Source organism: Rissa tridactyla, chromosome 3, assembly GCF_028500815.1.
Source record: "Rissa tridactyla isolate bRisTri1 chromosome 3, bRisTri1.patW.cur.20221130, whole genome shotgun sequence".
Classification (NCBI taxonomy): Eukaryota; Metazoa; Chordata; class Aves; order Charadriiformes; family Laridae; genus Rissa; species Rissa tridactyla.
The window spans coordinates 5,590,778-5,607,221 of NC_071468.1; the positions used below are offsets into that span (position 1 = coordinate 5,590,778).

At 36.4% G+C, this 16,444-nt stretch overlaps 1 protein-coding gene across 1 annotated transcript in view; it reads right to left on the reverse strand.

Annotated features, from left to right (window-relative positions):
• The window catches only part of TASP1 (taspase 1), an 85,943-nt gene that overhangs the window by 38,897 nt on the left and 30,602 nt on the right, over positions 1-16,444 (reverse strand). Inside the window, 5 exon segments of the mRNA XM_054195518.1 lie at positions 4,652-4,730; positions 5,646-5,765; positions 10,487-10,522; positions 10,524-10,577; positions 11,651-11,757. Of these exon segments, the coding sequence (XP_054051493.1) occupies positions 4,652-4,730; positions 5,646-5,765; positions 10,487-10,522; positions 10,524-10,577; positions 11,651-11,757 (396 nt within the window).

Here is a 16,444-nt window from a genome sequence, read left to right on the forward strand (position 1 = left end):
CCAGACAGAATCCTCAACTACACCTCAGTTTGGGCCCAGAAATCTGATATCCCTGCTACTTTCTCAGCAAAACACAACTTTGGGCTCAGTCTTGAAGCCTAATTATAAGCTCCTTTCTCTTTAGGATTATAAACCATAATTAGGTCCCATTTAAATTCTCCATAAGACACCACATCACTGTACCTTTCTTGTATCAAATATTCTCCTCAAATGGTTTCTAGTGAAAGCTGAGACTTTCCAGCTTTGTGTTATGGAATTTGGCGTTTTGTAAATAATGCAAAACCTTCTGTTTGTCTCCAGAAATACACTATTAAAAGGTTTGCTGGCTTCAGTAGCTGCTGCACACACACAAAACAGCACCCATGCACCAAGAATGGGTAAGTACGCTTTCGACTACCTACTGTTGTAAAGATGTAAAGAGGAATACAACGCATTATTCTCAGCCTCTAGGTTTCCACTCAAAAATTCCACTTACAGCTGCATTGTCAAAGCCTCCCGCGTTAGCCGTTACTGTGAATTTTGTATTTATCTATAAAATTTATGTTTAAGGTTCTGTATATCCAAAGAGGATTATTACTTTTCAACTTATCTCCCAGGAAAAACACAGCCGGCCTCTTACCCCGGTAGTATTACTTTTGGCACAGTTTGCACATGAATATTCACAATCATCATAGATATTCCAACTGTGGAGGAGATTCAATGTCACGCTTGATATTATTTTGAATGAAAAGAATATACACAAAGTCTTTGATTCTTATTCTGTTCAGGAAAAAATAGGAAATGTTTTCTTAAAGTACAGCCAAAAAACAGACTATTGTTTCTTCTGCGGTTGGGTTTTGTTCACAAATGTTTTCCCTCCAAATAATACCCATCTTCCTGTGTTTACATTCATATACCAACAAAAAACATGCACTAAGGAGTTCCAAGTGGCCTTACGAGTGTGGTTTTGGACTCTTTTTTGGGAGAAGTGGGAGGGGATGCTTAAAGGGGAGGCTGTTTCGTTTGTGTCTCTGTGTGTGTGCGCAAATGTGTGCCCACGTACATGCACAAGCTTTTAAAAGACCAAAGATTTGGCTTCTACTATGTTGATCCAAAAAACAGTTTAGCTGTTAATTACATTTATACTAAATAAAGGCCACTGGTAATGCTCATCTCATTTTACAAGCTTTCACTCAGTCTCTACCATCACTCTTGCGTGGAATGGCACTTGCATTATGTTGGTAGATATCACAGTTGAGGTTGCCCACGTATTTTAGCTATGCTTGCACTTGCAACATTCTCTGGATTTCTTGAATTTTAATACTGGTTTTGAGATATTTTTACAGAATTCCTGTAATGATTATCCTTCAATTGCCAATAAAGTCCCACAACCCTTTCTTCCCCCCCCAAAAAATTATTACTTTTAATATAATTCAGAGTTCATATGTTGAAATGTCTCCAAAAATTGATACAAAAAAAACCTAGAAAGATTTTACTTGTTTACACAGAAACTGAATTTTAGACTGAGAGTTACAGAACAAACCTTGAATTTATATTCACAGCTATTCCTAAGTTCCACTGTCTCCTCCATTCCTGTCCTTAGAAAGTTTTCATCTTTTGATTTCAGTTGTCCCACCCCCTCTTAAACTATAGCCATAAAATGTGAGTTTTACAATATCCTGTATTTTATAAACCATGAAGTAACTTTTGAAAAGCCAAAAAAAATAAAACCAAAGACACTGTGGCTAAACAACAAGGCCAAGAGACTGTTAGAGGTAAGAAAAAAAAAAGTTCAAAAAGTTGAAGTCATGCCCGAACAAATTCAGAACAACCACCTTTGGCACATTCAATACAGAATCACAATAAAAATGGCCAAAAATATTTGAGAAACAACTTGCTAAAGGCATAAGAACTAATACCAAGTCCTTCCTGAACACGCAGAAGCAGGAAGCCTGCCAGCATCCACAGGGCCAAGAGAATATCAAGATGTCAAAGCATGTCTTCAAATAATACATGCCCACCGAAAGAAAGCTACATGAATTTGGAAGTACTGTCATGGAAATGCCTTTTTTTTTTTATTTATGAGGAAGGTATTGAAAGATGTGTCTCAAATTGAAGCTTTGATAGAAGGATTTTAGAACAAAATTAATAAAAATTCAAGACTAAAACCTACTGTGGTACTAACTGTGGCATTGGAACTAACACTTTTTTTTCCAAGAAAGCTTCTACAAAGGTGAACCATCACAAAATAAGAAAAACATTCCCAGCGAAATTTAAATAACTGGTCTTCTAAGTACCAAAAAGAAACGAGAAATCTTGAGAAAGTCATCCTGACCTATTAAAACCAAAGATATCTCCAGCTTCTAAAGTCCCAGTATCACAAATTGCTAGAAACTTGGATAACAAGCTGGAGGTGCCTTTCCCAGTCCTGTACTTTTCCTTGGAGACCTGTAAAGACTGTCTATCCGAAGCAGGACACCAAATTAGCTGGAGCTCTGGTTTGACCCAATGTGTTCATTCTTATGTTCCTGTCAATTCTGCATGGATTTCAACATGCAAGAGTTTGTATTCTGTATACTTGGAATTACTATTCCAAACTCTTTTTCCCCACACCACAGATTTTCCCCGACCCATTCAATGTTTTGCTGATCATAGCCTCCAAAACCCAAAGACATGAGCAATTTCATAAGTATGGAATCAAAATAGTTTACAAAACCTAGCCCTTAAAAATTGCCAAAGAACATCCTTCTTCAAGACTGAATATAGAGCCTGATACAACAAACTCTCAAGGCTTGACTTTCTTTCCCCAGCTATCACTAAAAAATTAAAAAGTCTAAACCAGCACAAATGTGAAACCTTTTATTTCACATAGAATCCTTAAGTTAAAATTATATGGTTTAACATATATTAATACTTAATAATTTTGAGCATAGTTTAGATAAAGGTTTAAGGGAATCATAGTTAAACTTTTCTCTTCATTTAAGATTTTTTTAAAATTCCAAATGCAATTTGATGAATCAGCTATTCTGTAAAGTCATTTAACAATAAATATTAAAGTCTACACATACAGTACGCAATACACACAGCAACCAAAGCCTAATTTTCTTCTCTCCCAGCCCCCACCCCCGCCATACAACAGAAAAAAAAAATTCCCTGTAGAAAATGTTAGGATAAATTTATGCCAAATTTACCACTTAAAGACAAATTAAAATGAAGAGACTCATGAAATTAAAACAATACAATGTTATATTGTGAAAACTACGGAAATCTAAACCGATTCTAAATTTCAGTTACTTTATGTACAGATTTTAAGTGCTTTTACATACAAGTATATATGTCTGTATGTAAAATGAAACGTGAAATTAACGTGCATGCACACTGTTTTTACTTATACATAACACGCAAGTTTCATTTGTTGCCTTTTTTTTTTTTTTTAAAAAATGTATGTCCACACAAAACCAATTTAGAAACCTACAAGAGGGGGTTATAATCACTATCACAGATACAGCCTAGTCTGATTTTAGGTACACCAAGCGATAACCTTATCTTCTCTTAGGAAGAACTGTCATTCTTAGAGCTTTCCAAATCAGGGCATCTTCTAGAGTTCAGGTAGGACCTTCATTTTCTAAAAATGTCATCCAACAACGGTGTATGTTAACATATCATTTTCTTGCCTAGCCTCAGCAATTTCACCTTTTGAATATTTGCAGATGTTTATGCCCCATTCCCATCTCCTGTTGTGATCCAGCCAAGTTGTAAGTTTCATTCTTTCAATCTTTCCTATAATTTAATTTTTCCATCCCTCTACCCCTTAATTAACTTCATGGTTCAGACTGTTGGATGCTGATATTTTAAACAAGAGTCAGGCATCAATATATTTTAAAACTGCACTAAATGTAAATTACATTATAAAATAAAACATTATGAGCTTCTGAAAATGGAAAAAAGAATGGTGTTGATTACAGAAGAGTTCTCACTTCCTGTAAACATTTCTATCTCCCTCCCTCTCTCTCTCTCACACACACACTTTAAAGGAAAACCAGAAACAAGAGTTTAATTAAACACCACTAGTCTGAATTTCAAATCACTGAATAAACAGATGGCCATGCTTCATAAACCGCTAGCAGACTATTTCAATTAACTGGGATTGGTATTAATGTAATGTCATGGAAGCGAGAAGATTTGAACCAAAGAAACATACATATATATACGTGTGTGTGTGTAATAGTTATAAATAGTATAACATTAAAGTATTTACCACCATATAAAATTGGTACCAGCAAAGAGGAAGAAGGCTTCTATTTAAGGCCATCATTATACCCAGACACCTCCTTTAGGAGTATCAGGATGCTTGCCGGTACTTGCATAGACTTCAAATCCAGCTGACTTTGTAAAGAACAGTTTAAAAAATTAAATAAAGGTGGCGTTCTCAGCTTTTCCACAAACAATCTCTAATATTGGACTTATACTCGCTGATTATATATAATATATAATATATTATAACATATAATATATAATATATATTTATATGTAAATAAATGATACACATATAGTCTAGAAATAATGTTAATATTTTAATTCACCGTTCATAGAAATACTTCACTTGGAATTTGTAAACTAATTACAGAGAAAGACAGCAACTTTTTGAAATATTTATAAAAGTAGTAAATACCTGAAGTACTCACAGCAGTGGAGTAAGGGGTATGAGCTCCTGTGTTTTCAGCCCAGCAGCCACAACCATAAAGAGCTGCCTAAGGAAAGAAGCGCATCTTTCATCAATTTAAGTATACAAGGTTTTTGGTTTGTCCCCTTCCCTTAAAAGAAACAAAACAAAACCACCATCAAAAAACCCCAAAGCAAAAAGAACCAACAAAGACCAACACAAGAAAATCCAAATATTAATACAAAAGATAAACAAGAAAATCTTAACAGTCCAAATTATAATCCCAATCCATTTGGCTACATCTTCTTTTACTGTTCTTCAGAACTGAGTGATTATCATAGGCATCTGATATTCTAACCTCACTTTACAGAAAATCAGGGCACAGATATCAAAAGAAAAAAATAATTCCAGCTTTTCCCTACTTATATAAAGTCCCTTTCACTCTGCTATTCCAAAAGAAAATCTTAAATACATTTCAACAGAGAACTGCTTTTGGGACAGTGGCAAAAGTCAACCAAAAATTCAGCTATACAGCAACGGAGCATGACATTTCTGATGCACCTCAAAATTCCCTCAACCTAATAACAATAAGGAATGCCTATAACTGATGTGCTCTTTTAATGCCTTTGTCACTTCTACCAATTCACAAGATCATTTCGAAATTAAATAGGACAGCTTCCCTAAATATTGATGAAAATCTTATTTAAAAACACTCTAAGCATTTAAGAGACTATTTGTGGTACTAAGGAGGTATTTAAGGCCATGAAATTAGCTTATCAATAGCTCTGACAAAAGGTAACTAACTACAGAACAACTCCTTACCTATGTTTATACGCTTCATAACACTGATGGAGGACACTAAAAAGAAAACTTGCATTCCAATGCAGTGATAACGCCTTCCGAGTTTAATGGGAAGGAAGGGAGAACATCAGTTTGCTCTCACAGCTTTTGCTTAGTGTCACAATTGCTGAACAATCATTCCCAACTGAAAAGATATCATCACCTGACCAACTCTTCCAGGATGCTTTAGTGCTAAACCTCCACTGGAGACAGCAGCAGCAACATTTCCTTCTTGGTCAACAACAACTGCACCCACTGTATCCAATGTTCCTGAGTCATTCTCCTGCAGGACACACAAACAGAAACAACTGCTAAAAGTAGTATATTAAAGTCAGATTATACTTCTTAGCAGTGTGCAAACTAAAGCGCACAAACCCAATTGGCAGGCTGATCAATAAAACATATTCATGCATATTGTACCAACTGTGCTGCCATAAAGCTCCCCAAAATGCTCTCTTGCCTCAGGCAGGACCTGAAGAAAACTTCTCTGGAAACAAGAAGGTGAAAAACACCTCAGAACTCCTCCAATGCTTAGATTACCTGCCTTCACTCACAGAAGTGCCAAAAATGCTGTTTTCTTAGTGTTGGGCACTTGCCCCCTAAGAAATGATTCAGCAGCGCATTCCAAAGATGCCATATCAAAAGGCCTTTCCCAAAAGCTTCGAGGTGGCATTTTCAGAGACTCTGATGTTTATGATTTGAATTTGTATGAATTTATATGATTATATATTATGAATGAATATATTATGAATTTGTATGATTATATGATACATGTATGATTAACAAAAAAAAGAAAACAAAAGCCACTCCACTTGAAGGAGCTTACCATGTAAAGAGAAAATTCTGATACTCTGAGCGAGACAATAAATGGAAGCCTTGAGAAGAAATCTCCCCCGGGACAGATTCTTCCTCCCAGACTTCGTCTCAGTTCAGCAATTTAGTGGCTTCCTGGTTGAAACACGTTACCCTTCGCTCCCTCTGGGTCACCAGAAAAGCATCCTTACTTCCACTGCTTCTGAGGCAGATTTGATCTCCTAAGAGCAGGGGTCTTTAAGCATCCATTCCTGATGTAAGGTCTCTGCGTCCTGCCCCACAAACACTTCAGCTTTCTCACCTCGGATCTTTCCATCCTTCCCCCCTTCCTCAATACATCACATTCAGTCGCTCTGAAAAAAAGAGCAGTTTTCCCCACTGTGTCTAGGCTTGCCCTAGACTCCCTTCTCTGCAGAACCCAGGCCAAGGCACTCTGACTTCATGCCCTGTCACACACTTTTGATGGGACACAGCATGCAGTGTACAGAAAATAAAATGAATAAACTAAACCGATACATCATCCATCACATACTCCAAAGATGAATGCCGCTGTTGCACAAGCCCTCAAGCCTTTAGCTGATCAGTCTTTCCTGTACAAAAACTTACCTGAATTTAAAAAATCCCACATAAACTTACCCAAGCAAATAATCTCAAAGGATATTAAGCTTTTCATATAAATGCCTATTTTCTGGACTAGGATCCAGAGGTAGGAAGAAGAAGAAAAAAAAAAAGCCCCAAACCTACACCCAACTATTCAACTTCAAGTTATCAAGTTCCTGTCATCAATTAAAATTTCCTTGGCCATACGGTGTCACTTGTCAAGCAGAATGCTTAGGAAACTCATGCTGATGATACTCTGGCCACACTTAATTTGAGAGATAACTCTTAATACTGTACCAGTCTAAAAAGGAAAACTATGCAATGCAGCACTACAGTGTTCCAAAGCATTTTTCAAGCAACTGGAAGCAGGAGGAAGCACTCCTCCCTAAGCAGGGGTGTCATCTCCTTGGCTTTTACCCAGAGTAACAGTAAGTTTCTTCTCTTCACCTACATCTTCCTGAACAAGTTCTACACTCAGAAGCTGGCACTAGCCATATTTAATATTAAAACAAACAGACGGATGCCCTAAGAGTAAAGAAGAATATCTGCTTAGAAAAATACAAATGAAAAATTATAGATCTAGGGTCTCAACTAGCATTGAGAAGAAGAGTAAACTGAAATGCAGAGGAAGGCAAAAAACCAGGATCGGGGAAAGCAGGAGAATGAGAGGCAAAAGGAACTTTCGAGGACTGGAGCAAAGGGGATAAGAAAGAGCAAGTTCCCTTCCAAGTTGTAAAAATAAAAGAAAGTTAAGGAACCCTTCCCGTAATATCTCATGGGCAAATGTATTTCACATCTCCCAGGACTGACAGCCACCACCTAATTCAGGTATTATTAACGCAGTTAGAACAAAACCATTCAGTGGATTGAAATGACCTTAAGCAGCAGAGAAGGCTGCTCACTGGAGGTGCAGGCTCCCATCCTTGGAGGTTTTCAAGATCAGACTGGATAAAGCTCTTCCCAACATGAATTTTCCTATGATCCTATGACTTCTATACAGAGAAGAACTACTAATATGATGCAGGTTTTGTTGTTCATCCCCTGCCCCCTTTTATCAAAGGAAATTATACCCACAACAAAAAACTTGATGAATAGACAACTACAGATAGGAAAATCGAGCCCGTCAAAGTTAGGAAATGCCAGAATTAAGGCCACCTGTGTAATCTTAATTCACATTAAATCAAACACTTGGGGCTCCCATAATGAACAGAACTACATTTTAGAAGGCTGAGGCTCAGAATGGATCAGGATGTTTTCCATATCATCTGACAGCAAAGAAAAAATGCTTGCAAGCCTTCTTTGCAGCAGCTGTAAAACTCGTGTCTCAATCTGCCATCCATCTTCCACTTTAGCTCTCACATGCATAAAATATTTGCCTTCAGTAACTATACGACTAATTTATTTTTTAAAAAGATATTTTAATCAAAAAACCACAAGCATTTACAAGTATATGTTACACGGAAACTTTCTTCACCATTATTTCTTTTAAAGGATGTATTTCACATCAGTACTTGCTGTCAATTCAGTAGTATAGTTTGCTTGCTTTGGCTTATTTTATTTTGAGATGGGGCAACTTAAGAGGCTTTATTAAGAAGTATTATTATCATCAAAGACCATTACAGTATGGATGTGGGACAGAAAATTTATTTCTTTTTTAAGGAAGAAGAAATGCATAAAATTCAAATTCCTGTTCAAACTACAATAATAAATAACACAGACACTAGGATTGCCATAGTGGACTGCTACACTTGCAATTACCTTCACACAGCCATAAAAAATTTGATTTGAGGAAAAAGTTAAGTGATTAAAACTCATCTTATATAATGGGAATGATGCATTGCCATTCTCACTGAATGATGCATTGACTGGTGCTCACCCAAAGCGTTCAAGCTGGAATTGGATAAAAGTTCATGTGGTACGTTCAAGATGATCAATGACAAAAACATAATGCACAAAATACTTCAAAGAAAACAATGCTTTTCTGTTGAACAAAGACAGACGTATTTTTCTTTTCTAAACACATCTCAATACAGTAGCTGAAGAATATGAAACTGCTGATTCCATACAAATAATTCAAACTGTTGTACACATACTTGAGTACACATGTTAAACTACATAAAAACCCAATCAGTTTTAATAAAAGTCAAACTAAATAATGTTATATATGGAGTTAAATAACTAGCCTATAAAAAACTAACTTATAAACACTAACCTATTAAGAAAATTCATGTGCACTGGAAATTCTTAGTGCCACTTATTCAAATCAAGGAGAGGACAACTCCTCTCACAAGTAACTTCAGCGTAGCTGTAAAAAAAGTTTGTAATAGCAGAAGACAAATTAAAAATAGGGCTTTTAGCCAAACTCTACTACGCTATTTTCAACGACAACTGCCTCTGGTAAAAAACAGGTTAACAGTAAGACAAACATTTGCTTCTGAAGTTTACCGGTGACTGAAGTGAGAACTTCAGAATGACGTCTGGCTGAATTAACAAATCATAGCCAGTCCTCACACACAAACAAAAATTATTTCTTAATTAAGTAAATCAATATATAAATCACTACAATCTAAAAAAAAAAAAAAAAAAAAATCTCAATTTTCTCACCTTCAAAATTTGGTGAATTATTAACACGTGTTAACAGGTCTTCCTGTATGGAACTGTATAACCCTCTACAAATCCTACATTGGGTAAACAATGAAAAATACAGCAAAGAGAAAATTCCATTTACTTGGGAAATACAAGTCCTTTAGTAACTCACCCTGCCTAGTTTTTCCATGGAATGTTTATTAAATTTCAACTGCCTCTCATTCTTTTCAAGCTTGGGATAATTTAACTTTTATTGAAAAGTAATTTTTAAAACGGTATGTTTATTTTTAGCTGGTGAAATTTATCAGCAGCTAAAAATTTTCAAGTAATTTCAGCCTGGTTTGGTCTGCAATACTATCATTTCACACAGGCCTTTTAGTTATGATTTCCATTCAATTTCAGTTTCGTTAACATCCTTTCTACCTTGCTCTTCTCCCAACTTTTAAAATTTCATAGAGAAGAAAATGACCAGAATTTATAACAAGTGTGCAGTACTGGCAACAGAAGCACATAAGCTAAGCTGCAGCACAGGGCTGACGCAGGTAAATCAAACTAAAGCATGAAACAGCTATGAAGGGACAGGTCTGCAGCTCCAGAGAAGGACAGCAAATACAAAAATTAAATGAGTATTTGTCAATTAAAGCTTAACTGTGACAAGAAGATTAACTTTTAATTATTCAAGTATTTAAATGGTTTTTAAACAATTATTTTTAAAGCTTTTATGAGAGCTCAGCTGTGACAGTACAGGTTTGGGGATGACAGATCACGTGCCTCACCCTTGCTAAATGACCCTTTTCTAATAGCTTAGAGACTTATTCTGCCTTTTTTTTTTTTTCTGTTTCATTTTGAAAAACTAACCTTCCTGTAAGGCTGCAATTATCTTACACTCTGTGGATAACACAAGCAGTGCACATTGTTGGCATGGTTTGGTTTTCATCCCCCCTCCGTGGACAGGATGTGCCCAGAAAGTTGACAAAACCGATGTGTTGTTACTGGATTACTTACCAGTGAGTAGAGCTTTATTTGATCACCTCCTTTACCTACCCTCATTGGCCTTTGGGGGTCTCCCACAAGCGCTGCACATGACTCTGGAGCCCTTGAAATTTCAAATTGCAGGTCGGTAAGCTCATGCATTGGCGTATGTTTCAAGCATTGACTTGCCCCTTATTACATGAACATCAATACTGTACAGAGATCCCTCCTCCCTCAGTTATACTTTACCACCGTTAGTTTCACAAGGAGGTACATGAAGTTCTGTAAACAGGAAAAGTTCCAAAATGAAGAACCACTTTTTCCCCCCCTTCTATCCTTACTTTCTTTACAAGTCTTACCTCCTTGAAAATAAAAAACTTAGCACCCTGCTAGGGACAACTTCTTGTCTCAGAACACAGAAGAAAAATGCCTAATTTATCACTCGTTTTCATTTGCACAGACTACAGAGAACAAACTTTTTTGCCAATTCTCTGGGATTTAGACATTATTTATATCAACATATGCAACTACATAAGGCAGTGGTCAGCCAGCTTACCAAAGCAAAGAGAAATGGCCAATCTGAAAGCCCACAGGCCCCAAATAAAGCATAGGCGTTTAATTTAATGAGCTATACTTTGATATTCAGCACTAAACACAAATAGTGTGATTGACATTCTCAAATGGTAACAAAGGCTCTGAATTCAAACTAAGGGTGAGAGGAACAGAGGGAATCCTAATAGTTTTGCAGTACAAGTAATATGGGCCAGGTCAATGCTAGATGCATGCACAGATGCACATGGTTACCTACCTGAGATTTCAAATTTCACCAATTCCAGCTCCATAATGCAGTGCGCTCAGGAAACATTAAAAAGTGGGAAACAGTGACAGAGATCCCAAGCTAAAGAAAACGTTTCAGTAAATAATTATCTGTTTGTGTTGACATTTGTCGTATTTCCAGTTCAAAACGAGCAAAATATTTTTCATAGCACAAACAAGATACAAAGTGAGAGTCTGGTTTTTAAATAGCAAGGCAGGTAGTCTTAATTTAAGTTATCATTATACCATCTAAATGTTATGCTAGTCAAGAAGTGACTTTCTCACGCTACATTAGTCTCACTGTATATATACGACATGAAATTTATTAGTAATCAGCTGCAAGTTTAGGATGGCACAATCAAATTTTAAATAGGAACTAACCTTTTCATTTGATTGTCTTCTTTTCTTTAGTTGAATGAGATCTGTTTCCACCTTTTCAGCCAACTCCAGCTTCCTCTTGTTCCTCTTAAAAGCTGCTAAACTAAACCCTATAAAAATAATTCAAAAGCATTTAACTAAGTAAAATTTACTTAATTTAAACAAATATTGATAAGTTTACATTTTGGAGGTCTCATCTCTAACGTATTTTTAGTGATGCAGGAAGCATCAATAAAAAAAGCTAACAACTAAATATTTAAGCTTCAGTACAAGATGTTTACATCTTTTCCTAAGTGAAAAAAGTTCCATTGTTCAGCAACAGCGATGGGTAAAATATCTATTAGAAACAAGTCGCTGAACACATATGGAAGCTATGTTGGTCTAAATATCTCTCTGTTTGGCAAAGAAGCAGCACCGTACAGAAGAGAATGGAATAAGCAGCTTGTGTTAAAATTATTGTTTTTGACTGCTGACAAGTAAATAGATTCCATGTGAGCTCATTTTGATATCCATAAAATTAGGCTACTATTTTATTACCTTAATTGCATATCTGTATGTTTACCCATATATTTAAAGCCACACAATAGTCTAGCAATATTTTTATGTTCCATAATCCAACACAGTCTAAAGACCACCTAGGTATTGAAAAGACAAATATATTTTTTCCACATCTAAGTCCCACATTCAGAAAGGAAGTGTTCTCTAAAGTGGACTAGAAAAGAAGAAAAACTGTTACATTTAAGATACCAAAATGACATGTTTCCGTTTTAGAAGTTTCAGTTCATGAAAAAATTGCAGATATTGACATATTTAGTTCAAATTAGTTTTGACTTAATATTATCCACAGATTGTCTTAACATCCCCTTTGAAATGTAGAGAAAAGAGGAGGGGGGAAAAAATGCCTTCTGTCACTTAAATCATGCAAAAAGCAAGCTATTAGGAAGGCAGAGGTATACACAGGTAAGTCACAAATTCAATGGAAGTTAAAAATCACAGGTTTCCTATTGAATCTATAAGCCTTAAAAATGTCATTTAAAGTGAAATTCTGAATATAGCTACATCACTATTATTCAGAAGACTGGAACAGCTGCAAGAACAGACTATGAATAAAATCAATATTGCAGAGCCAACAGAACACAAAGCTTTCATTTACAATTCTCACAAAGTACACAGACAGTGAGCATTTTACTTCTTTGAAATTTCCCCATGCAGGTGCCAAAATCACCTAGTGAACTCTCCTTTAAACCTGTTTTGAAGTATATAAAACTGGACCTTAAAATACCACAGTTATTCAAGTGTATAACCTAAGAGTAATGAGAAAGCTGGCATTTCTCTCCAAAAACCTAATGAATACCAGTTTCTTAAAACTGTAAACACATATTAATCTGCCATCACCACGAAAGGAACTCTTTCTACCATACAGAGCTGATTAATGCAGCTAGTTTGGACAACATATTTCTATGTCTGAAAAGAGATCCAAGAAGTAAAAACCAAACACTTGATAAGGGGGGGGCAGGCAAGGAATCTTTTTAGTTTAGCACTAATTGGGATGGGAATGAATAAACAAACAAAAAAAATCCCACAAAGATCAAGAATTTGTTAAACCGAAGTGTCCCAAATTAAACTAAGCCAGCACATTGTTTCTAACAGAATTTTTAAACAGGAGACTTGTAAGTTGCATGACTTCAATAAATACAGCAAATGTCTACGGGCAGAGCCACAATCTGGGTGAGTAAGAATAGTGTCTGGCCTTGGTACTCATCACAAGTAGATATTGCACCGGGATAAATATCCCTGGTATCTGCTGCTGCCATTGCCTCCCATCAATTCAGAAAAAAGCTAGATATTCAGAAAAAAACTAGAGAAGAAAGACAAACAGGAGAGTGCAGGAACTCATACGTGAAAATTTGAACACAAGAAGTTTCCCGGGCCCTCCAGAATCTAATGCTAGTGGTGTTCTAAAACCTTCCACAATATTTGCATGTTCACCAGTTCAAATATATGCACAAAGATCACATCGAAACTAGAGGACATGTGGGCTAGTTCCAAGACGCCCTGCCAGCAACACAGTGCTGCTATATGGCCTCTCAGCATCATCACTCCAGCTATACCTTGGTTGCTACTTATCCTGCTATTTTTCCCCACAACCTATGAAATTCTCCAAGCTCAAGAGAGATGTTTCATTCACTTAAGTCCTCAGTCTCTAGCCAAGCAATTACACAATTTAAAGCACCTTGTGCTTTAAAATTGTATTTGTCTTCAAAAGAAGAAAAAACACGAAGATTTGCTTTGAAGGATCTAATTGTTAACAGTAACTTCTTATCTGCGTTGTTAACTCAAAGTGGTATCGGTAAGCTAGGAAATACAGGACAGAAAACAAGTCATTATTAACAAAGAAATATACATTTTACTGTACTACGTATGAAATTGAAAACGAACACTATGTATGAAATTAGGCTAGCAATGTACCGCCTCGTCCATGTTTACGGAATGGATGACTCTATCCATGTCAGACAGAGAGATGAAGAAAGTTTTCTAGTAACATACCATGATGCGGGTTGGAAGGGATCTTAGGAGGTCGTGTAGTCCAACCTCCTAAGAAAAGTAAGTCCAATTCAAAAGGGCTGCACAGGAACTTTTAAATTAGTCAAAACCTCACGTATTCTCTTTCATATCAGTCCTCTATGATCCTAGCCCTGTGCATCACACCCCCCCGTAACTAACATACTACTTAACCTGGACTGTTCTGTCTGTGTGTTTAAGGAAGCTTGCACGTTTGCCTAGTAAGATACACAAACTTTCCCAGCTTCCCCCATCACAATATCTACAACATACTATTCATCACCTCCGATTTGTGACAGATAGTGTGATATTTGTCACATTGGAAAGTTCGTACTCTTATACCAGATAGAGCGATTAGAGAGATGCCAGTCATGGTGTATTAATTCAATAACTCCTAAGTTTTATTCAGTTTGGCATGAAATGTCATACCTATCCATACTGTGAGGGAAAGAAGGTCTATTCAGACTTCCCCTAGAGCGGAAATTCTTGCACTCAGGCTACATTCAACTTCAGAATAGTTCTTAGGATTAACTTTCATCTGAAAATTGAAGACTTTGTTTTAGCAAGGCCTGATGAATAATTGCCTTTCATTATTTAGGGAAAATAATTATTATCAGTGATTATCAATTCCTCTTAGCAGGATAAAACGGCTAATACCTCCAAAGTGACCAAAGAATTGTGAAATAAAGGACCAGTCTGTAAAACAAAACCTAGCAATTTCCCCTTTTTCCTTTGACGTAGATTTATGCGCAACTTCAAATGACCACTTAAAAACAAAATGTCTTGAATCTTAAATTTGATTTTTTTTCCCCCCCCAAAACGTAAGTGAATAATGACTAACAGCAAGTGAAAGGCTGCCTGCCCTTGGTTTATTCCTGCCTTTGCGATGTTCTATCTATATAAAACCACTATAAATGCCATTAAACTGCCTACTACTCTGGTTGCTTTGTCTTGCTCTACAAGTGACAAAAGAAACCAGAAAACACAAGTGAGCTTCATGCTAAACAAATGAAAGATGAAATTAAAGTTTTTTTCTGAAAACATCCTGTAAGTTTGGTCCTTGTCAAAGAATATACTATGGGGTTTAAGTTCAAGAAAACATTTTATGAACTAAAAAAAAAATGCCAGGATTCAAATGTGCTTATTTAATGATGCACATATAACATGGAAAAATAACCCACTCAAAAATTATTTTGAAAACAGGCACTGTACACAGAAGGAAATTGCCTACACACAGCTTAGGTTTGTAATTCACATAAATCTAAAACAAAAACTCCACTTTGTGGTGGAAGGATGCTAAGAAATTTCATTGGTCCTAAATGACAGTACAAAAAACACTCTCACCTTCTCCAACAAGACAGCATATTCCAAGCTTGAGAAGAGGAAAAGGACACAACACAGTGTTGAAGACAGGCGTGTTTTCCTAAAACAAATGCAATATAGCTACATCAGCCTGATGTTGCCTGGTTCGAGGAGAAAGGGAAGCAAGAGAGGTAGAGCTGAGTGACTGTGGAGGGGAGGAAGCTAGAAAAAGAGAGGTAAGGGAGCAGATGGAATTTTAGTTTGAAAAATTCTTGGATCACAGCTCAGAGGTATTGTTGTTGGAATCTACGGAAAGGTATTTAGTACAACATCCTTTGATTTTGCTCAAGAATTTAAAAGTTTAGATGAAAATCAAATATGTGCTTTCAGATAAAAGTCCCTGACAATTCCTACCCTATGCAGTAATAGCCTGCACGCTGAAACTCATTCTTAAAAGAATTGCATCTCGGAAGCCACAGAGTACAACCAGCCGTTCTGTTTTGCTTTCTCATTTACGTACATACTGTCATAAATGAAACTACTTCAGAGCTACTGGGAGAGGAAGAAAAAAAAAAAAAAAAGAACAAAAAAACCCCACAGCTTTACAAAATGATGGTCTGTTAGTGTTTAAGTGCCATGCTCAGGCCTCATCCAGATTAAAGACACGTAACGACCGACAATAGAAGCGTATCAGAACTAGAATATTATTAAAAGGTCAGGACTTCAGTCTCACATTTACGATAATCATCACATGTCCCTGCAATGCAGCATGGGTACCTTTTTAAGAATGAATAATCTTCAAGGACCTGAAAACATCTTCCCAGACCTCCACATTCTCCCTTCAACCCCACAAGGTACCAACAGGAGCTACTCACACGTACTCTGTACTTAAATGCACTGCATTTTGGGTCTAACTGTGCTAGACGGTGGAAG